Source organism: Cheilinus undulatus, linkage group 11 (assembly GCF_018320785.1).
Source record: "Cheilinus undulatus linkage group 11, ASM1832078v1, whole genome shotgun sequence".
Lineage (NCBI taxonomy): Eukaryota > Metazoa > Chordata > Actinopteri > Labriformes > Labridae > Cheilinus > Cheilinus undulatus.
The window spans coordinates 45,954,206-45,978,615 of NC_054875.1; the positions used below are offsets into that span (position 1 = coordinate 45,954,206).

General features: G+C 41.5%; 2 protein-coding genes across 2 annotated transcripts in view; one reads left to right on the forward strand and one right to left on the reverse strand.

Moving 5' to 3' along the window:
• Positions 1-24,410, reverse strand: part of LOC121517796 (tubulin alpha chain-like) — a 1,079,624-nt gene that overhangs the window by 559,503 nt on the left and 495,711 nt on the right. The window lies entirely within an intron of this gene.
• The window catches only part of LOC121517790 (nucleolar protein 4-like), a 246,354-nt gene that overhangs the window by 140,608 nt on the left and 81,336 nt on the right, over positions 1-24,410 (forward strand). The window contains exon 5 of the mRNA XM_041799822.1: positions 5,329-5,482. Within this exon, the coding sequence (XP_041655756.1) occupies positions 5,329-5,482 (154 nt within the window). The remainder of the gene's footprint in view (positions 1-5,328; positions 5,483-24,410) is intronic.

Sequence of the window (24,410 nt, forward strand, 5' to 3'; positions counted from 1 at the left end):
TGACCTCCATGCCTCCCCTTTACACCGTCGCCCAAACTCCCCAGTGACCTTTGCTGCTGCTTTAGCAGACATCCAGCCGAGGCTGCTTACATTACGATGTTTTTTTATTCAGTTTTATTGATCAAGAATAATTATTGTTTTGGTTTGACCTGTGTGTGCATCGTTTCAGAGATACACAGGCATTAAACTCATGGCCATGCATTTCTCTGAACCGTCCCAGTAAATAAACATGTATATAAATGTAATCTCTCTGTGAAAATAAGCATGCCTTCCCTTTGCATGTCTTCATTCCTGCTTCTGTCTGTCATCTCTCACTGCAGCCGCTCCGTTGCAGAGCAGCTCTCATTATTAGCCAAGCGTTTTTTCTCTGTCACATGCATGCTGCTGAATTATGCATCATTTCCCTGCTCAGAATGAAAGATGACGTGGAAGTAAAATAAGCATAAAATAAAGCCAGGGAAGTTCTCCTTTAGTGCGATCTGGCTGCCAATCCTCCTGTCTGTGAGCCTTTCCTTCACCTGTCCATCCATCCATCCATCCAACCATCCATCCATCCATCCATCCAGGATCTATTTCTTTTATTTAACACGCTTTAGAGACTCAGCAGTGAAGAACGGGCCAGTTTACTGCATCCTAGCTCAAGTGTCATCGGGGTCTTTGCTCGTTCATTAATCTTTTCATTGTTTGCTGAGTGTGTGTGTGTGTGGATGTGTGTGTGCGCGTGTGTGTATGTGAGTAATAAAAGCAGTTGTAACGCTAAAGACCTCATTACTGAAAGTGCAGGTCTCTTCACATACTGATAACAGCTGTAGAGACTTAAATGCCAACGAAGGCAATTTATTCTGTGGAGTTGTGTCAGTTTAAAAAAGGTTTCTGGGTCTTTGACTTGACAGTGGGTGATGTTTTTGGAGCAAGGCATGTCACATACCTTTTACCTTTTGGAAGTGACCGATATTACCTGAAATTCAAATCCCTGTCTTTGTTAGTACTTTTGTGTTTGCAGTGTTATATCATGGCATTACACACTTATTCTACATTTGAATACACGTTCAAGCAATGCAACCCCCTTCTCTCTCTAATATAGTCTTGTGATGAGATTCTCCACTCATGTTTGTGCCTGGGATCACTGAAAAATGCTGTCTCTGTACAGTCAGTATTATAGCACTGTCATTTTACTTCTAACCCTTTTTTTTGTCAAGACGAATGAAAAACAGAAGTGTTTGGCATGGAATAAAATGATATGAAGTTACAAATTAAGAAAAGAGTATGGAGCAACACTTACAGTCAAGATAGGACAGGATTTTTGGATATATGAGTAGTCATCCATTATTTTCAACAGGACTTCCACCAGATGGTGGTTGCAGTACGTTTAAATTAACCTTGCAAAGCAGATGGATTGGCCGGATTCCACATCTTTCATCAGGCAAATCCATCTTGCAAAGCTCCAATCTGAAACAACAGTGCCAGGTCTGAAAACAGATCTGAGCAGTCAGTGTGATTTAAGAGGGAAGAAGGCAATAGCAATGGATGGGGTTTAGTTGTACTGGAAGCTGATAGCAATGGCTGCTGCCAGTGTAGCGATTAGCTTGGATGTAGCTATAGTATACCGACAGTTTTATCAGAACTAGACCACATTTCTTATTAAAACCACGAGGAAAGAGCCACAATGCACTTGCACTTCTCCTGGCCAGCCTCAGCATGAGTTTTATCCAACAACTAGCTTTGCCAGTCATAAATGCATTTCTGCTACTACTTCAGTTTGTCTTGTTACTCTAACTACTTTTCTAGCTACACTTCCTCTCTTTTCCGTGTCTGTTACGGCTTCATTCCGCAACGCCGTTCTGTATGAAAGCAACCGTCCCAAAATGGGGGGTCGATCTCGCCTCAACTCTGATCTGGATTGAGAGGTAGTATCAGAGCCGTAACAGACTTTTCTTGCGAGATTAGAGAGCTGATCACACTCTGTACAGGAGAGGAGAAAGCAGACACATCTCTGCTGACAGCAGCGTCTGAAAAGTTCCATTATGTGTTCAAGTGAGCTCGGTACTCTGAAGTTTCATTTAGAAAATACAAAGTTTTGAACCGAGAAATCCAGAGTTTCAAGTTTCATTGAAAGCAGCAGCTCTGGCAGCGGCTGCCATCTGATTACGGGACGCCGGGGTGTGTGTGTGTGTAAGCTCGGGCATGCACAGCTCTGTTACACCTTTGTGTGAATTGCTTGTTTTGGAACAGAGACGGGCATTCCTTTTCGCCTTTATCGTGGAATCTCTGTATAAAAACGGCTTCTGATTCACCCTTAATAAATAAGATGGGTGAAATGTTCCTTTAATCACTTTTTGAGAATGTTTTGAAAAGCCCTGCCCTTCCCAAACTCCCCTTTTGTATGGGACTTTTCCCAGATGAATATAAACTAGATGCATGCAGTGGAACAGTCCACCTTCACATTTAAATGCTAGCCACCATTAAATATCAAAAGAAGGAGGAAGCAGCCCAGAGGAGGGAGCAGCCCAGGACCATTCTGGGCACAGCTCATGTAGCCCCGCATGGCCAAACTGGTGATGGAAAAGTAAATCAACATGGTTTGGATTAGCATTGCAAAAAGTCTAAGTGAAAAAGCCCCAGTTAGTTTCTAGCTTTGTGTATGTACAGAAGTGTAACTGAGATCTACCGCTGTTACACTTTCATTCAGAGGAATACCCACTCTGCTTCTGCCGCTCTCTGTCTTTTCTTACAGAGCTTAAATCTTTTCTGTTCTTATGCTAACATTCAGCTTTTGGCAGCTCTGACTGGTGAAAGAATTCTGTTCCCCGTGGGGACTGCTGCATTTTTTATGTCGAACATTTTTGGATTGAACACAGTGAAACAGAGTGAGGGGGAAGCAGCGGCTCAGAGTTTAGAGGAAACACGTCTCATAGTGATGTAGTGCTGCCAGCGAGGCCTGCAGGTGCTTCTCACTGAGCAGCATGTTGGCGTGTTGTGTTTGATTTGCTGCCTGCTGCCTCTCCGCCGCACGCTTCTTGTCTCCTCTGATGTTTGGGTTAAACCGGCAGAGCAGCTGTCATGGCTGCTCCCGTGGATGCTGACAGCCACAGAGTGCTCAATAGAGAGATTAAAAATGGCTTAAAACGGTTTCATTCATGAGATGATGGCTAATCTGAGTTTAGGTGGATTAACACGACAGGGCACGCAAATTTAAAGACAAGAGATAATCTCAATTTAGAAACAGAACACAGTTTATATGTTCACCTTTTTTCCTGGATTCTTTTTTTATTTTAACAGATTTTGGCTTAAATGAATCTCATTTGTCTTTCAAACTTTTTTTACACTGTTTGTTTGAATTTTAAATTAAAGTATTGATTGTATGTCTGTAAGATGTCCAGAGACCATTGCTGCCATTTCCACACATGCACTCCTTAAAGAATTGAGATCATTGCAGGACAAGCTGCCACTGAAATCTAGCTAAGGCCCATCAGGAGGAAAACATTTATTTGGACATCTTTGTATCAATAAACCAGCAGTGAAGAACATTCCATCAGTATAACAGAGAGTGAAGCAGCTTCCCTACATGCACAAAGATCACAGCGGTCACGTTCCAGTCCTGAGATATTTAAATGTCATCACCACCTCCTGCTCGCTCACCGTGTTTCCACATTATTACCCGCTGTGTTCACACATCAGAAAACATGACATCTTGTGGGGTTTTTTTTTTTCTAAGGGGCTGAAAAAAACACCTGGCCAACATACAGTGCCTGTAAAAAACTTTTCACCCCCTTGAATGTTTTAATGATTTTATAAATCAGTCATGGTCAATATAATTGGGCTTTATTGACAAAAAACAAAACCTCTTTAATATCAAAGTGAAAACCAATTTCCACAACAAAACATCAATCAAACAAAAATATGCAAGTTAAAATAAGTGACTGCATAAATACTCACCTCCTTTAAAGTGACTGACTGCTTGTACTCTCACAGTTAGTGAAACAGGGATCACCTAAGTGCCGTGAATGTGTCGTATAAAATACCTGTGTGGAAGATCCAATCATGGGTCATCAGTATTCCTGGCTACCATGAAAGCAAAAGAACACACCAAGCAACTTAGAGTAAAGGTTATTGAAAAGTATTAATCAGGGGATGGAGACAAAAAAAAATTCCAAGGCTCTGATCATCCACCTGGTGAGAAAAGAACATGGCACATGTGTAAATCTGCCTAGATCAGGCCGTCCTCACAAACTGAGTGAGCGTGGAAGAAGGAGACTAGGGAGAGAGGCCACCAAGACACCTATGACTACTCTGAAGGAGATCCAGGCTGAGATTGAAGAGACTCTGCAGACAACAACTGGTGGCTGGGGTTTTCACCAGTCAAAGCTTTATGGGAGAGTGGCAAAGAGAGAGACACTGTTGAAGAAAACTCAGATTCAATCTGGCCTAGAGTTCACCAAAAGGCATATGAGACTCCATGGTCAAGAGGAAGAAAGTTCTTTGGTCCGATGAGATCAAAGTGGAGCTTTTTGGCCATCAAACAAGATGCCAAACACCAACATCAAAATGTAGAGAGTAAAATTAATGCAGCAGAATATCGGAAAATTCAGGAGGTTGATCATATTCTGCAACAGAAGTACAACTTGGGAGAAGATTTATTTTTTTCTTTTACACCTGCAAACAATGATCAGGAAAATAAATCCACCTCTGTATGACTCAAAAACAAACAATGTGTATCTCAGTCCTGTAAGTATGACTCTGACTCTGATTCCGCTGCTCTACATTTCATGTCAGGAGCCGTTTTGTCCTTCATTCAGTGAGAAAACATTGATTTAAACAGTGTGTGCAAGGGTCCCTTTGCCTGAACCCCTAATGTCCATTGGGTAATCCGGCCCAGTCAAGACTGCATACTGGTGTAATCAGGCAGGGTCCATAACTTTCCAAACTTGTCTTTTGTCTTGCAGAGTGGGTCAGAAAAAATAATTCCAAAACTAGTTATTAAACTTTGTTTAAATAAACTTGATTTGACCCGTTTGTGTCTTTGTTAACATTTCCTGAAGCCAAAACTCTCCACATTTTTCCTGCTGTGGAGCTGAAATGAACATGCTGCTATATTGTCAGACTCTGATTGTTGGACAGAGAGGCTTTCTATGTGGATCAATACAAGATAAATGCCTGAAATATTAAAGCTGTTTCATCCGATTATATTATCCTGGATCTTGATCTCAGTGTATTGAGCTCATGTAATACCACTTTAATTCAGTTTGATTTCTATTCAAGAATAATATAAATGTATTAAATGCCTTTAGAGGTTCTTATGAAATGCTTCTGTTTTGTCTCCGTTTTCAGGATGACAGTTCACTGAGCAGCGAGGAGGAGGCAGAGATGAGCGAGCCCACATGGCTAGCAGCTGATCTGGGGGCGACATCCGACCTGAGCCCGGCGAGCCGAGGAGAGAGGATGCGCCACAGTCCCCAGAACGCACACAGCAAGGAGGATGACGGTAAGGACACAGTGATGCTCTGAATTTAACGTTTACGCTGCTGAATGAAACGCTGAGCTTGTGAACTGAGCCAGGTTTGTTTTCTGCTGGAGAGTGTGAGTTGTGTTTTCTGCTCTGTGTGAGAAGGGTTTCTTCTGTCTGTCAGCCGCAACCCTACGTTATGGGGGCAACACCCCCCTTTACACTCAACCAGTTCTTATTGAAATGCTTCATAACAGAACATACATGATTGATCCTGATTTACTGAGCGTTTTTATAATTTTATGAAATTTAGCATTAGTTGAGGCAGGACACTGAAGTCTTACACCCAGCTTCAATCAGCCATGCTCATTTTACCAACAAGGCTGTCCATGTAAATATGGCTTCCTTCTTATTGATCCCTGCTACACCAGCATTGATCACACTGCTGCTGCTGGTCATAGGCAGTTTTGCCAGCGGGCAAAAGCAGGAGATTGCCTGGGGCCTCGTGCTCCAGGAAGCCTCAAGATACAGTCAAAGATGTGCATCAAATATGAGGTTGTTATCTAAAATCACTTTTAATGATCAAGATGTGTATTTGAATGTAAAGGGGCAAAGAGTGAGGCGTCAAAATAGATTTACATATATTACCCATAAACATCCCCAGGGAGGACCTCTGGCATCAACGGCAAGGTTGGAACCCAAAAAACTCTTGAATGTTTTTATATTTCTTGTCAGATAAATACTTATAGACATACTTAAACTATGAACTGGTGGATTACTGTGGTAAAACGGTTTGATTAAATAGAAATGTCTGATTTGTAGCAGAGGAATGGATACTCCACATTTAATAAGCATCTACCTAGAATTTTGGTTTAACCTGGTTTAGAGAGTTCTGATGCTCTTCTAAGAGTTGATGAAGACTATTGGCTTTTTGGATATTTGTATTTATCTTTTGGGTTGTTCTACAGCTTTTTTCTAAACCAGGAAAGAGAGGCTTCTAAGATGTATTGTGTTGTTGATATGATTGAAATTAGCTAAAAGAGGAAGCAAGGAAGCGCCCAATATGGGTCTTTGTAAGGCAGGGGAGTCCAAACTATCATCTGGGGACCAAATGCAGCCCGCAGTCCATTTCTGATTGGCTCACAGCAAATTTTTAATATAAAATGAATTATGGCCCACATTAGAACATGAAGCTTTTGCTTGACTGTTCCAGCACAAGGCAGTGCTACCATGCAAATTCTGTAAACAAACATTTTGACAAAGTATTTATTGATGTTTTTATGGATATTTTTACTACACTAAGATGATACTTTAAATAGTAAACATATTGGCAACCAAAGTAATAATATTATCTTGATTTATAATGCCCTAACTGATTACCCCACTAAATAGCAGCACCAGGACAGTAGTGTTCAAGGTGCGAAGCCAGGGTCAATCAGGTCTCCAAAATCCTTAAATTGATTGGCTATTTGCCTTTTCAACCACTCACTAGCCACGTGAGCACACTCAATCACCAAGAATATCTTAATTTACATTAGACTGGTTTATAACTTTAATATCCTCGAGGTGTGAAACATGAAAGTGGCCCCACTTGTCTTATATATTTTAAATGTGGCCCTCAGTGGAAAAAGTTTGGACCCCCCTGTTGTAAGGGGACTCCAAATTATGATATCGACCCCCTTGCTGCTTGCAAAGCATCAACTCTAAAGCCAGTTTCAGACTGGCTATGTGAGGTGCATTTTTGCTGCATCACAGCTTGATTTAGTTTCTTTTCCATGTTAACAAGTCAGGGCTTTCAGACTACCTGCATGAGTACCACGTCTCACAGACCTCAGGCACATGTCTCGTGTGCAGAGAATCTAGAGACTAGAGGGCTCGCCTTTTTTCTGTGAGTTGTGTGGATCATTGGCCATTCTGTTTCCTGATGGCCCTTGTTGGCCACAGGCTGAAAATGTCTAATAGAGTTCTCTGAATTTTAGTGAAGCATTTGGATTCCACACCAATATGTTACAGAAAACAACAGAGTGCACTTCAGGTTTTGTGCTTTTCAAAGTAAAAGGCTGGTTCAGCATATCCTTGGAGAACATCCCATCGTTTGTATGGAAAGCTTTTATCCTGAATGTTTCCTGGCTCAGTTTGACCTAACAATGAAACAAGTCAAAATAGGGAAAGCCACCAAGGCTGTCTTCAGGCACACTTGTTTGAGTCAAATATTGAGTTAAAAAGTCTTTTTTAGCTCGGGGCAAATCCAATAAAAATCCATAAACATCACAGAAAACGTCTACCAGTTCTGACCTGCACAGGGTCTTCATCAGGGCATGGTTGTTGACTAAAGTTTGGATCTATTAAGTCATTGTGCTGTTGTGGGGAAGAGAGATCTATAAGACTCTTTTGGCCTGGCTGGATTCTGCTCCTCGCATCTTTGTGAATCTTTTCGGGGTGATGATTTGCACGGTAGCTCCTCATGTTGCTCATACTCCCCATCAATTGTGTCGCCTCAGTCTGGCAGTTTGTCTGTCAGCTTTTCTCCTTTCTTATTCCTTGACACCAGGAAACCAAAATACTTCCACATGTCAGATTTAAAAGTTTGTGGAGCCTCTGAAGTCTCTAAAACTTTGTCACCTGGTTCTCTTTCTTCACTTGTAGCATCGACCGTTTTTGTGCTGTTAGTTCAAGCCAGCGAGTGTTGGCAAAGGATGATGGGTAAGGGCCAGTGGTAACTGTAGTTCCCACTTCTCTTTGCTCTGCTTCACTACTTTTGCCCTGAAGACTTGAAACTATCACATGTTCATGACAACATTGATTCTGTTACGGTGATACACCAACATTAATAAAGCCATTAAATTTCTATTTCTTACTGTAGACAATCTTTTCACTGAGCATCAAGCCCAGCATTAACAACTCTGATAAAGATGATCTTGTCCTACACTTTATCTTGCTTGGAAAAATGTCAATACATCTTAAAACTAACTATATTGGTTGATATTGATTGATATTTTGTGGTGTTTCTTTTGTTTTTGTTCCTTAAACCAAAATGTCGCTTTCCTCCATTCCTCTCTCTCCTCCTTGCCCACCTTCCTCCTTCTCCCATCCATCCACTGCACACAGTCTTCTCTTTACTGAGTTTCTCTCTCTCCTTGGACTTCTTGCTGCCTGTCACTCACCCTCCTCCCTCTGCACTGAAAGGCTTCCTGCAGTCTTCACTTTGATGGCAGCTGTATTGTTTCATAACGCTGCAGCAATTACTTCTACTGTAACAAGTGGGCTGTGTGTGTGTATCTAGGAGTGTGTGTCTGTGACCTTGCCCATGCATACTTGAATGCTACTATAATGCACTGTAGTATACCCAGAAGTGAGGCAGTGTGTGGTGGTGTGAGCTGTTACTGAGCTGAGGCGCTGGAGCAGTAGTGTAGTAGTGAAGAAGTCCAGGTGTGAGCGTGTGCTGATGTGAGTGGGGCTGACATTTGAGTGCCAGGCTGGAGTAAGTGCTCCAACTGATCTCCATCAAGATCCTTCTCTCCTCCTCCTCCTCCTCCTCCTCCTCCTCTGTGCTCCTGCTGCTGCAGGATGATGAAATAAGAAGAAGAGGGAAGAAACAGAGGTGATGAAAAAAGGTGGGCTGAGGTGGAGGACCCCCAGCTCTTTATTTTATACTAGTTAATAAGTGTCTGCCATTATTGGCTTTGTGCTTGATGCAGGTCAGAATTAAAACCATGTTAACTGCTGAGCAGATGAACTTATATGGAAAGAATGAGGGCTGCTTGGGACTCCATGTAACATTATTAAAATTTCATATCACAGTTATCATTTTTATCAAGAGATTGCTATAATTTGTGGGAAATCTAGAAAAGCACTGATTCATTATTTGGAATCATTGCATCAAGATGGTTGGTGATGATTGTAAATCAGATTAACAGCACAGGGACTAACCTTTACACTTTTATTTTGTATAAACATGAAAATTAAGCATAAACCTTATCAAATGTGTATTAACATAGGTACTATATTATTAAAGTGGGGAAATGTTATATACATTTTTGATAGTACATGCTTTAAACAACATATTATCCATTATTGTTGCATTTGAAAGGACAGAAAAGCACCAAAGTAACCAAAGAAACACAGATCTAAGAGTTAAACTTTTCTGTTGTTTGGTGGAAACACAAACGACAATCTGTTTTTAACAGGAGTGGTATAAGATGAGAATATTTTAAGGTCATGATTTCATCTGTTATATCTATTTTATAAATCAGAACATTTCTCACACCTGGATTTATTAAATTTTCTCTATAAAAATTAAATTATCATTTCTTCATGTTACATGTGAACACAGCATACCATTTTATACACATTCAGCTACTCTCGTGTAATCCCACTGTCCTTAAATGCATCATAATATAACTGTCGGTCAGCTCGTTAAAAGGAAGTCTGCATGATCAGACAAGTTCCTCTTATTGGATAGATATTTGTATCTCTCATATGCATATTGAACTAAAAAACTCACTAGATATCTGCATTTTGAGTAATTTGAGTTTATAAACTCACCAGGAGGCCGCCATGGTTTGGTCCATGCTGGCGCTGTGATGTCACACAGCTAGGGTGAGATTAATCGTGATTTACTACAGAAAAAAATTTAAGCTTTCAATTTACCAGTCTTCCTCCCAACCCTCACCTGTGGTCAAGAACTCAGGGTAATGACCGAATCTGATCAGGATGCTGCCCTTTGGAGGTTTTCAGGGCACATCCAGCTTGGAGGAGACCTCAGGGAAGACCTGGAATGCGCTGTGGATGTGGACAAACCTCTTCTGCTTCTAGACCAAATGTAGAGAACAGAGTGACCTTTATAGTGACAAGGCTGCACATACTCTACCACACTGGGCTTCCTCCCTCCAGCTGGTCTCCTCCATCCCTCTACCTTCCCATGATGCTCTCCTCTCCAACCATGTCATGTCATGCCAGATCCTTATACAAACAGATTTTTCCCTTCCCCCTGCAGCCTTCCTCTGCTGCTTCATCTCTACCTTTCAGCCCCTTTTTCCAAATGCAGCGATGGTTTATGCTTTTAGGAAACAAACCTCACCTTTAAAAACACATCATCTCTTTTTACAGATTCTCCATAGCACTTAGGAATCTGTAGAGGGGGGTCTGGTGTCAGCATGGATGTGCTCTGCTCTCTGTGTGTCGAACATTTGTGGTCCAGGCTTTATTGACCATTGACCTATCAGCAGGCTATTGTGTACACTGCAGTAACACTCTGTGTGGACAGCAAAACGCAAGAAAAGAAATCTACACTAATGACCCACCAGCAGATGTAAACTAATGATGATTTATTGATCTCTACAGTAGATATACAAGGTCTTCACTCCCTTAAAGATATGTGGATAAAATGCAGCTGAAAATCTTTTCTAGATCAAACATTTTAACTTGAGACTATGATGTTGTGCTGTCAAAGCCAATCAGCATGTCTGAAATGATTGATCTGACTTCCATACAACATAACATTTAAAAGACAAAGCTTGATAGTTTCTTCTTTACTTACTCTGCATCATAATGTTATTCAAGGATATAATTTTGTCCCTGTTGATTGCAGGTAATTAAAAAGAAATCTGTCTTATTTGGACTTGTAACGCTGATGTGAGTCAGGATCAAGCTGCCACTTCACTTGTAGTCTACCACCAAAGTGAACCGGATTTTCACCTGATGAACAAGCGTTCTTCAGGATGCTATGGATCTAGGAATGGTTGGGATTATTTTGCTTTTTTGCAGGTTATACCTGAATTGGATATCTCAGAATCACCCAAAGGGATTTTCTTCAAACTTTGCATGAAAGTCCTAACCCTGCAAAGAAGATGGTTTTGCCAAATTCCATGTCTGTCATCAGGCAAAGCTCCAGTCTAAAATTTTTGTGCCAAGTCTGAAAACAAACCTGAACAATCAGCATAATTTGAGAAGGGTGGGCAGTAGCTACAGGTGTGGTTTAGTTGTACTGAATGTTGATAGCAATTGTTGCCACCAGTGTAGCATTTAACTTGGGCTGAAGCTCTAGTTTAGTAGCTGTTTATCAGAACCGAGCCACATTTCTTTATTTGAACAAGTGTGAAGAGCCAAACCAAGAACTTCTCTCTGCAGAGAAGATGTTTTTTGCACTTCTCCTGCCCGGCCTCGGTCTCTGCTGTTAACTACAGCAGAGCCTGTCTGTTAAGCTCAGGTTACTTCCTGAATTGTGCATGCCTGCTATCTAATTTTGTCTTGTAGCTCTCATTCCAAACTCAGTTAATCCTTGAGTCACTCTGGACATTCATAACCTGACACCCAAGATAGACTGTTTCATTTATCTATTGCATGGATACATTTCACATTCATTTGGGAAGTGCAGGAATTTTCACAAACAATTCTCCAAAGGTGATTGGACGAATGCTCTGTCTGTCACAAGAGCCAATCATAGCATCACGATTAAATGAGGTAGTAGGCATGTGCAGCTCGGATCATAACCTGAGCTCAACAGACAGGCTCTGTCGTAGTTTAGAAACGGCAGAGCCTGTCAGTAGATAAAACTCATGTTGAGGCCAGTCAGGAAAAGCATCTCTGTCAAGAGAAGTTTTCATCGTGACTCTTTGCTCTTGTTTTAATAACCAAATACGGCCAAGTGCCGATAAAACTGCCCCTGTACTATAGGTGCATCTGAGCTAATCTCTACACTGGTGGCAGCCATTGCTATCAGCTTACAGTGCAACTGAATCCCACCTGTAGGTACTGCCTTGTTCTCCTCAAATGAAGCTGATTGATCAGATTTTTGGACTTGACACAATTGTTTCGGACTGGAGCTTTGCAAGATGGATTTGGCTGATGACAGATATGGAGTCTGGACAGTCCATCTGGTTTGCAAGGTTACAGTATTGAAGTTCTGCTAATAATTACTGTCAGTTTGTCCACCATAAACATCAGTAGTATAACCCATATCTCAGCTTTTAATATCTGCAGATGTACAACTGTACCATCAGGAATAGGTGGCTGCTGAGGGTGCAACACACTCAAGGGGACTTATTATGAGCACTGAACATTATCACTGCTGCAGCTCCCACCCTCTGGAACATACTTCCTGCAGACATCCGTAGCGCTCCATCTCTGGACATTTCCAAAAATGTCTCAAGCACCACCTGTTCACCACAGCCTACAGTCTTCACTAAACCACCCCTTACACTCATCCTACCCCTCACATAGTTTGTCCATGTCTATGTGTTCCTGTAAAGCGTCCTTGGGTTTCTTGAAAGGCACTATATAAATTTAAGGTATTATTATTATTATTATTATGATTATTATTATTATTATTATTATTATTATTATTATCAGTGAAGCCCCAAATGTAAAACAGACTGTCAACTTCCCAGCTCCTCTCTCAGTTTCACTTGACTCAGCCCCTCTTTGCGTAGGAGTCGCTTGTACTTATGCACTTCCTCTTTATGATAAAAATGGTAGGAATGTATCTTATTGGTATCTGCTAAACTGAGGCCTTATTTATACAACAACGTTTTGCTTCGTTTTACGTTTTCATTTCCAAAAAAGTTCCACATTTACACGCAACATTTTGAAAACAATCTCCATCTACACGGGAACGCAGGAAACGAAAAAAACGCCTTAGTAATGTGACTTACTGCACAATAAAACTGTCTTTACAACAAGGACTGTTTTTCATGTGTTTCTGATAATATGTTACATTTTTATCATACACGTGTGCATGAGAGTCATTCATCACTAAATCCTCCTCCTCATCACCATCGTAGTGAAGCAGTGCAATTTTACGGCGCATATAAACAAAAATGCATTGCAAGACCAGTCTTATTATAACAAAATCCCTTTAAGACTGTTTGATTTTCCAGGGACAAATTTTTCTCATAAAGCCTTTGATTTCTTGTGGATTTTCTCCAAATGTGCAGCGCTTCCTGCTTTTAACGCTGCAAAAGAATGATAGCCTTTTCAGAACAATATTTCTACTTCCCCTTTTTAAATTTTATCTGCTTCTTGGAAGTGATTAAGTATCTTTTTTAACCTTCACACGGAAGCTTTAATCCTGTCTCCTCCATCAGCTGCGCATATTCGCCGGTGGAGGAGGAGACAGGGGAGTCTATGGGCTGAAGTTAGTTATTAAAACTTGAAGAAAATAAAGATAAAGTCTAAATGATTTCTGAGAAGCAGATATGTAGGAAAATAGAAATATCAAACTGAAAAAGGGCTCCATCTGCGCACATGTGCAGCATCGTACTTTATGAGAAAATCCACGATAAGTTAAAGGCTGTAGGAGCTGAATTTGTCTGTGGGGAATTAATTATTCTCAGCGGATATCTACGCTATAACAAGACTGATCTAGCAAAACATTTTTGTGTTAATATGAGCCGTGAAACATCTCTGCCTCACTACGACGATGATGACGGTGATTATCATGATGATCGATAAAAAAGGTAAAAATAGTCATTTCCAAAATTAATAGCATGACTCTATCTAAAGAAACTGGCACTGCTAGCCTTCTAAATGAGAATAATGCGTCCCCTTTTCTAAATCCAGCTGTCTGTGACATGACAAGCAGTAAAATCAGACAGCTCTGCTCGAGCTGCCGTGGCTGGGTTCAGAGTGCTGCGACACTCGTGCTTGACAGCTGATTGCAGCCGTAGTGCACATGTGCGTTTTCAGAAGCTGTCGTTTTCCCTGTTTACACGGAGACATACGGGGGTGTTTTGAAAAACGTCCACTCTGGAGCCCATTTCCAGAGAGTTTCGTTTTCAGGCACCAAATCGCTGTTGCCATGTAAACAGACAGTCAAAACACTACAAAACTTTTGCGTTTTCACTCGAAAACATTGTCGTATAAACGGGGCCTGAGTTTGGAAATATCAACGGATCTGATTTGGCAAAAATTCAATATCATGCCCTAATTTCCCAGCTCTTTTTAGCCACATACTTACATTTTAGGCTCCTCTCAGCTCTTTTGCAAAAACTGAACATACTTTTCATCATAGTTTGATCTGTCATGGATTTATTTTAGCTCGTCATCCACTCATCTTCATCATGAAGAAAGATTGTTGACTGATGAGAGTGTTGATGAAGCTAACACAGGTTAATATGGGAGGATAAGACCCCAGACCAGCTTGATTATCTTGAAATGTGTGTCTATCTCAAGTTGAATTCCAGTCGTGCTCTGCACTTATGGTGGCCATATTTCCTCCACTCCTTCAGCTCTGAGAGCAGCGATGGCCACAGCTTCTTCTGTTGCTATGGGATTAAATGAAACCTTTGTAAAATTCATGCTCTTTGAAGTAAGTGCAGAATTATTTTCAACTCTTATTACTGTCTTCTCTGGGAGCTGAAACCCCTCTAAACTCTGAGCACCATGGGGAACTCTCGGCAGCAGCAGCCACAGCAGGAGGAGGAGGAGGAGAGATGGGGAGCTGCCACTGCTGCTGCTGCTGGGTTTGAAGATCCAGCCAAAGAGCTGGCGGTTGATATGACTCCCAGAGTTAAAATCAGGTGGGTGTTGTTTCTAACCAGCAAGCTGTCAGGGCATTTAACTGGAGTAGCAGCTCATTTCAGCAGAGCAGATGGTCGGCACACACACAAACACACAAGCCAGTGTCCAGCCAGTAAATCACTTTTAAGAGCTCCCGACCGCCACCTCGCTTTTTCTTCTCTCCCCCTCCACTTAACTTGAGAGTGACAGCTGAAGTGCAAAGCTTTTACTGTACGATGCTTCAGAGTGGCAGTTTTAAAACATGTGGCTCAGGGCCAGCTGATGAGTGGAAGGAACGCCGGTGTTGAAAGTTGCATCAAAAAGCCTCTGAAGAGCACGTGTCTGACCAGAAGATTAGTGGACTTTCCAGGAAAAGCTGTCAAAGTAAACTAGATCGGAACCTGGGCCAAGTGCTCACCTGTAGACGGAGAGAAAACCCATACAACACGGGCCTCTTGGACAGTTGGAGCATTATTGAATTGAAATTGAAATATATTTCAAAATATGTACGTCAGACAGTGCAAAGTGCTCATACATGTAATGATAATACTAGTCTTACAAAAACAGCAAAGAGTGCAATACAAAAATTTCAAAGATCTACATAAATAAATGTTCTTGTACACTGATGGTTTAGAACGGTGATTTTCAACTGGTCTAGCATCAGGACCAACCACTTCTCTCTAAATGCAGCCTAAATCAAAGTGGAACAGAGAAATACAGACATGTCCTTCAAAGTAAGAGCACAATATACACCATTTTCATGGCACATATCTGTGACCCACTGAGAATGGCTTTGCGACCTACTTCTGGGTCTGGACCTGCCAGATGAGAACCAAGGGTTTTGTAACCCACAAAGTACATCCATATAGGCCAGTTAGAGTTCCTTTTAAGGACTAAAACTTACGTTTTTAGTTACACCCACTGAATTGTCTGGGCCCCTGAAGAACCCCGAGAATGGCCCCTCCCCAGCTGTGACTTATTGAAGATATCAGCACTTGTGTATTGGATCAGTGTTAGTGGAATTGGTACTCAAGTCCTGGCCATAGGTACTTCATTGGGGAGCTGAAAAAAGTGTCAGGCTGTTATTGGATTCTAATGTTCAAATTGTTTATTAATGCCACTTTTTAACTCCTTTTCATAGCTATTTCTGCCCATTTTTTCCAAATTTGTTTCCCCATTAAACCGACTTTTGCCTCTTTCAACCAATCTTTGCCCATTTTAGCCACTTTAAACCAATGTTTGCTACTTTTTAACCAATTTCCCCTAATTTAAACCTCAGTTTCTGCCCGATTTTTGCAACTGGTAACCCATTTATGCCATCTTTCAACCACTTTACACCCCTTTTTGACCTTTTTGTTGCTGTTTGTAGACCATGTTTGTTGCTTTTATCTTACTTTATGCCCCCTTAAACTTATTTTTGCCACTTTTAAGCCATTTGTGCCACTATTTAACTGCTTTTCACCATTTTGCCCCCAGTTTTCCCCTTTTATTTCCCTTTGTAAACCACGTTTGCTTCTTCTATTCCATTTTGTGCCTGTTTTAACCAATTTTTGCCACTGTTAACCCATTTGTGCCACTTTTTAACCACTTTTCCCCATTTTACACCCATTTTTGCTCCCTTTATTGACTTTTGTAAACCATATTTGCTGCTTTATTCCATTTTATGCCTCTTCTAACCTATTTTTGCCACTGGTAACTCATTTATTTATTTTTTGACTGCCTTTCACCATTTTATGCCCAAATTTTACCCCTTTTATGCCTTTTTAAACCAAATTTGTTGTTTTTATTCCACATTATGCATCTTTTCATGTTTTTTAATTTGAATCATTTTGCAGCTCCTTTATGATTTTCATTACTTATCTATCAAATCTTTACCACTCTTAACCCACTTTCACCCACATATCATGGCTTAGTTATAAAGTCTGGCATTACATTCCGAATGGTGAAATCAATGTGCCGGTCTACATTGTTCACATTACAAATTAAAAGGTAATTTTATTTTAAGAAAAGGGATTCACATTTTTATAATGCTGTATTGTACCACAGCATAAAGAATTTAATAAAATTCATTATTTGTTGCTTTGATAGAATGGTTCCTATTCAGATTAGATATAAGATATGGTAATCACAGCTTAACTTTAAAAGGGACCATGACTTTGCTGGCCTCCATGGGCCCCCTATTTGGCTGGGTCCCTGAAAATTCTGTCCTTTATCCCCCTTTATGGGCGGTCTTGTCTGAAAGGGGAGGGTCAAGTCAGCATAAAGCTGAACAGTTAGAATGTTCGATAAGGTGATTTCTCTGCTTTGGCAGATACAATCTATTTCTCCACAATCTAAGATCGTCCTGCCACACACTCCTAGTGTGGGCTAAACTGAATTTGATAGGTCAGATAGGGGCAAAAATCCAGTTTCCTGCAACCCTAGTAGCATCTGCAATGTACAGCCCTGATAAAGACAGAATTCAGAGCTGTTTAATTGGATCAGATTAGATATCCAATGTACAACCAGCCACTGAGTGTATGTTTCTTGGTAGGGGCATTAAGCAGGTTAAAAAAAGAGGTAAGCTTGTTGTCACAAACAACATCGTAAATTTAGAAGATGAAACTAGTGAGCAGATTTTTGCTGCTGTCTGAAAAAAACTGAAGCTTATGCAACCACTGAGTTGTACTGCCCTGCCTTGGTCATTGTGATGGGTATAACGATCAATCATTGAAACAGGGATGGTAGAAAATTGACACTTTCTTCATTCCTGAAAGCCTGTTCTCTCCGAGATATAATTTTTATCCTACAGCTGCAGAATGAAGTGCTAGTGGCTAACTGTTGCTCTGCAGCAGGGCTAACCTTGACTCCAGCTGTCACTGTGAATTTATTCCTCTAACGCTATAGGATCCAACCTTGGACAGAACTCATTGTGGCTGCCAGGCGAGCCGGGTCACCAGATCTGCTCAGACTCATTTCACCAGCACACTTAGCTTCTTCAGCTCTGGGAGAGGGCCGCCAGTGCATACATGTGAGAGAATGTCTGTCTGTGAGTGCGCTCTCCACGCCTCTCCACATCACTCTGGCTCCAAGGGGCCTTGTTCTCTAGAAGTGGCCCCTCCATCGGCTCTCATTCCTGCCCGGCGAGCCTCATCTCATCCCCCTTGGAGGCTCCAGAGAGACATCCTCACATCCAAACCTGATCCTCTCTCTGCTGCTGACCCAGCCGCCTGAGAGGCTCCTCCTGTCTGCTGCAGAGGGGCCACGGCCTCCTTTCCTGGAGCCTCTTGTTCTGCAGAAAAGGCGAAGTGATAAAGAGGGCTTGTCAGGAGATGGAGCTGACATCACAGGTCCTCTCCACAGGGGATAAACTGGAGAGAGGCAGGGAGATGGAGACGAAGGATGGGGGTGATGTTTTCTAGGAACGAGGACTGCATAAATGCCAAAAGAACAAAATGACGGGGGAGAACAGAAAGGCTGATAAATTGATCTGCTGACACTGAGCCTGACATTGTCTGCTACTTCTGATATTACAAACGGTCCAGTAAAACTTGTTCCTCTTCTTTTTTTTTTTCACTCGCAGAGGAGTGACAAGGAGAGATGGAGGAGACTGTGGGTCAAACAGATTAGTGGACTCTCATCCTGACATCCCTGCATCACTCTCCTCTCCTGTATCCTCCCCCTCCTCCATTTCTGTACATCCATCATTTATCAGGCTTTTCTGCATTCTGGATGTGTGTGCAGGTCTGATACAGGTCGACAAAACCTAAAAGATATACCACCCTCGTTAGCTTAATGCATTCATGAATCTGCTTAATTTTCCTCCTCTTTTATGGCCATCATTATCATTATGGGCATTATTCAGAATTATACAGCTCACTGCCTCAGGGGGTAGACTGCGTTAATTTAGTTCCATTTAATATAAGCTGGATCATTTTGGTTGTAAGCGAGGGAAGATAGAATAGGCTGGATCCAGGGATATTTGTGTCATTCAGAGACACAAACAAGCTGATGCATCATCTTTTGTTGCAGGTTTCCCACCAGCATTTCAAGTGTAAGGGGCAGGTCTAATGAAATTATCAGACACCGTTTTGTGCAAACTTGGATTTCTAAGAACGATACTAATTTTGCAAAGTAGATGAATTGGCCAGACTCTATGGCTGTCATCATGCAGATCCATCTTGCAAAGCTCCATACTGAAACACTTGTGCAAGGTATGGAAACAGACCTGATCAGTCAGCTTCATTTGAGGAGAACAAAGCAGTAGCTACAGGTGGGATTTAGTTGTACTGTAAGTGCTTTGCTGTTCACTCTGCAGGCTGCTTTTTGAAACCCTCCTCCACCCCAGCTCCGCTTTATCTGACTTAATCAGTGTCATTCTGTTGTCACTGATGCCTGCTCTGCTCTGGAGTTATTGCTGCTACTCTCCCTGCCTCTGGCTTTCCTTGTAGGCCCAGGAAGAGCAGAAATGTGTGCTGTTCCTGTTTGATGCTTTCCTACAGGCTTGTGGAAGGACAGGGGATCCCAGAACAGCCACATTGCAATAGCAATAAGAGAAAATTAACCATTTCTTATAAAAAGAATTTAGATACCCCAAATCATTCGTGTCTCTTGACAAAGATGGCCGATGGCTTATCCTGACTGATATGACATCGGCTTGCTGACAAGTGTGCTAACAGGCTAATGTTTGTTTGCCTTTTGAGTCATATGTCCCATGAGTTACCATAGCTGTCTTGGCTGCAGCTGGAGCGTTGGCATACTATTACTGTTATTGTTACTATTAAGAAAATCTGAATAATTATGAGCAGACTGAAAGTCAAAAGTAATGCAGATGTGTTCAATATCATCTGATGTTATCCTCATATTTGACTTAATTTTTGATTTTCTTCATTTTTCATAAATTGCGTTCACTTTACCTGCGCTGGTTTTGCTCTAATGTAGGGACCTCTGTATTTGTGATGTTTGTATTTCGATGTCAGAAGCGTCAGGAAGGCATTCACACATCTCGACATCGCTTCAGCGGGTAAACAAACACGCCAGGCAGAGAGGAGAGCAGATGAGTGTGTAGGCAGGCGTCAGGTAGAGCTGCTGGCAGGTGAACAGTGAGAAAAAAAGACAGGAATACAGGCAGGCTGCAGTCAATAAAGACAGCCAGGAAGAGAGCAGAGTTTACCTCCCTGCATGACTCTCTTTCCCCTCAGGGACGCTCACTCACTCCACACACATCTACGCCCTAATCATGTTGGTGTACGCACACATACCCACAGTGGAAAGCTGCATGTCTAGAAATCTTTGTCCCTCACATACACACATGTACTCTATACTGTGTGTCTATATATGTAGCGTATAGACACAGAGTAAGGCTGGAGCTGTAGGCCAGTGGCCCACATGGTCTAATGTGTCAGAGTGGAGCAGCACCGGAAAGTAGGGCAGTGGGAAACAAACCACAGGATGACTTTGATCCCATCCTCCCCCCCTCGCCCCTCACCCTGCTACCCCGGTGGGGGTGGAGGATGTATGGAAGAGGGGCAGTGAGGAGGATGGATGGAGGGATGGAGGTCAGGCCTTCAGCTGAATTAGAAAGAGGAGATGAGGGAGCGTTGGATTAAATCATCCCGTCTCTCTCTGTCACTGCTTAATGGAAGCTTCTGGATGGAGGCCAGCAGACTGAGAGGAGGACCATTTCACTTTAATGTCAGGTTGTCACCATACAAGATTTTAAAGCCTGATATGACACAAGTAAAAATCAGAGATATTAATACAGGTTTCGTTTTGGCACTACAACAGAAGTACAAAGCTCAGGCAGTATTGGGCCGAGCTGCTCGATTATTTCAGAAATCATAGTCATGTTTTTACACCTGTAACTGTTTGACCCTGGTCTGAATTTGGTTTCATGCTAGGTCTCCATTCACACAGCAGTTTTTGTAAGGGGACCAAAAAGTGCAATGCTCAGGAAAAAAGCTCTAAAAATGGAGGGAATTTCCTGCAGAAAGCTTCTGCTAACCTAGCCTTGTCCAGTGATGAAAAATAAAACACCATCTTAAGTCCGCATGGACACAGTCAGATAACCCAACATGCTCGATAGACTGTTTCACATATCAGCAGCATAGGACATGTCTTACACCCGTCTTGACAGCCACCCACTGAAAATGTTTCAGAAAGGCTGAACCTTTGCAATAACATTTTGGAGGGTGCTTGGATGAACATTGTAAGTCTCATTCTATACAGGCCAATCAGAGGAACAATTCATATGGTGAAGTGGGCACGGAGTGAACTTATTACACTAGCCACTATCAATGCTAGATACTACAGATTCAAACTCACCCAGAGCCAGGTGAGAAGAGAAAAACCATCTTTTCCTCTGAAATGAAAACCAAGCCTTGATGCAGTTGCGACACAACGGTTTGAAACAGCCAGAGTTGTCCCTTTTATGTACTTAGATTCAGACAATTTGATTTATTTGGATATGCTGCTGTGACAGCATATCCTCACACTGCACGAGTGTTGGATAAGGCTGCAAGTGCTGAGTGACTCTCAGTAATTTGTGTCTACAGGATGCACGCTGTAGCAGACAGAATAGCTATGATGGATGCATGATATTACAGCCATGTAAGCTCAAACGGTTAATTATTGGTGTCAGGAAATGTTAGTGACTGATGTTTGGTACTGATGTAAATATCGGCCTATATTGTCTGTTAATGTCAGCTGCATGCACAAATGAGTTTGTGGATTTTTAGTTGGGACCAACAGACCTGCATCAGCTGAAGTCTTTTCTTTGTTAAACCTGTGCTTATTTTGGCAGCTGTTCTAAGTCTTAGTCTTAGTCTTTAGATTTTGAAGCTCAGCATTAGCTCATGCAGGACATGGTAGACAAACACTCAGCCACGATCAGCTGACAGCTAGCTGATCCCAATTATTGTCTCCCAGCTCCCACAGCCAATCACAGCTCTTTCTTTCAAAACAGTGGTATATTTAAATATGACGTTCTTCTCACTAATACCTGCTTGCATTAATGCTGATGCAACACACTGCTGCTGCTGGCAGAACTTAACCTCCTCCAGCCCAGCCTCCTCATTTATAGTATAAAACTTGTTGCACCCTCAGATTCATGTTACTATGTATTATTTGCTTTTGAACTAATTTTGTTGTATTTAGTATGCAGTGTCATTAATGTATCTATTCATAGAGGGGTCCAGGGAGCATTTTTTGAGCAGAGCCTTCTCTGCCAAGTAAAACTTCATATTATTTTTTCAGTAAATGATTAAATGTATGACGTGAGTTTTCCTGACTAATGTGATATGTTTAGTCTAAGTCACATTTTAGTTTTAATTTAATTCTCAAAAGTTTAAATCTACAGTCATGTGTTCAAGTTTTAGGCATGTGGGGTGCTAACAATTCATCACCGGGTCTGATGTGCCACGTCCCGGGGTTAGGGGGTAGATGGCCAGGGTCAAGCTGGACATATGTCAGCACATGTGTCACTCTGCTGCTAAGGTCAAGCTTGATTGCATCTTTTTTTTGTCCCAGCCTATTCACCCCTAGTAATACGCTTGGAGACTAGTGTCAATTGTGACCTTCTACTGGTCCAGATGGTACCCTGGGCCATGTCTCTTTGCCCTTTCTCCACCATAAAGGTGTGGACTCTGTTATTTTGTTGACAGATTATTTTCCAATGCCCCTGTTAATATGCAAAGACATCCAGAACATGACAAGGGTTGTGCCTGTCCTCCTTCCTGGCCAGTGGTGCCCCGGCAGGCTTACTTGCCATTACCAACTTATTCTGGCCTCAATTTTGCCCAAACATGCCTTGAAGTTCTGCACAGTACTGTAGTTTTAATCAGAAAGCTTAAAATGCACTATCAATACTTTAACTCATTCAGTATATACTAATGAAAATACTGACATACTTTATACACACTGTGGAGAAGTATCATGAATATTGAACATCCAACAGTCCAGCGCTAACATTTTTGTCTTGTTTTAGTCTACTTGATGGAAACTAAACTTGCTTTTAATCAGTTTTTATCACCAATGATCTATTTTTAGCTTTGTCTCATTTTCTTCATGGAAAAAAGGGAGTTGACTAACATTTTTTGGTCATAGTTCTAGTCAACAAAATAACACTGCTTTAAAGTTTGATTTGTGGTCTAAGGACCAGAGTGTGTTGCTTAGTTCATCTTTAGTTTTATGTGTGTTTAAAGGACTGAGATTTTAGGTGTGTACTACATTCATACATCAGTATTGATATCAGTATTAGCTTAGATGAATATGTAAATATATCTGATATCATGCATGTCTTTTCTGTTGGTTACATTGATTTCCTCATGCACATTTCCCCACTCCACCACAGTTTGCCTCTGCAAGCTACAGGCTGTGCATCTGACCATGCATGAACACAGTGGTTGCTGCACTGTGATTGGTTGATCAGATATTTGCATTAATGATCAGTTGAAGCGGTATATCTAATGAAATAATCTGTGAGTTAATCTGCAGTGAAGAGTGAAATTATTAGTGTGATTCTAAATTTAAGAACTCACCTGACAAACACAAGCTGGCAAGCTTGGCTAACCTAATTACCTTCACACCATGTACATGTCTTCATTAAACTGTCAGTGAGTGAGTGTAACATGCACACTAACTGATGTTCAATTAGCTTGTCAGAGTGGCTACCCGTTTACTATGGCACTTAAAATGTCAAAATGAATGACTCCAGCATGCTCTCATCTGTTTTTCTTGTTTTGTTGTGATCAAGTCTTTAAAATAGCGTCAGAAACTCACTGCAGGGAGAAAAGTCTCTGCTGCTAATTCACCACGCTCACTGAACTTTAAATTACAGCACTGAGCCTTATGAATATTTCTCATTGAGATGCCTTCAGCGTTGTTTCTCCAGCACAGACACTCACATGGAGAGTTTTAGGTCGCTGTGGTGGACACTCTTAATGGAAGCAGCATTAAAAATGCACACGGGCATTAACATGTGACATTTCTCTGTGATTTGGGGTTTTTATTCTGTTGCTTCTGTTCGTGTTTGTGCTCATACGTGCTCTTTGCTTCATGCAGCTACTTTACTGTGTTTGAGATATGCACATTAATTACTTTGTATATGTTTGCTTGTGTAACATGATGTTTTTACATGAGGCTGAATCTAATCTGGCTGCATACTAATGTCCTTTGTTTGTGTAAATCTGCTCTTTAATCCCTCATCACATACATCGCTGTGTGTTTCTATGAGAGATGCTTTCCATCGAGCGGGGTACAGCGGTGACTTAATTATTAATAAACCCCCTCCAAGTGTCAAACTGGAATAAGAAGCTATGCAATTAATATTACAAACCCTCTACTCTGCTAACACACACACACACACACACACACTCAGAGGGAGTGAGGCTAACTAGCCTAACAATTTGTTTTTCTTCCAGGAGAGAGAGACCCCGCTGTGATTGAGCACAACCTGTTGACATATTTATATTGTGTGTTTGTGTTGGAGTGT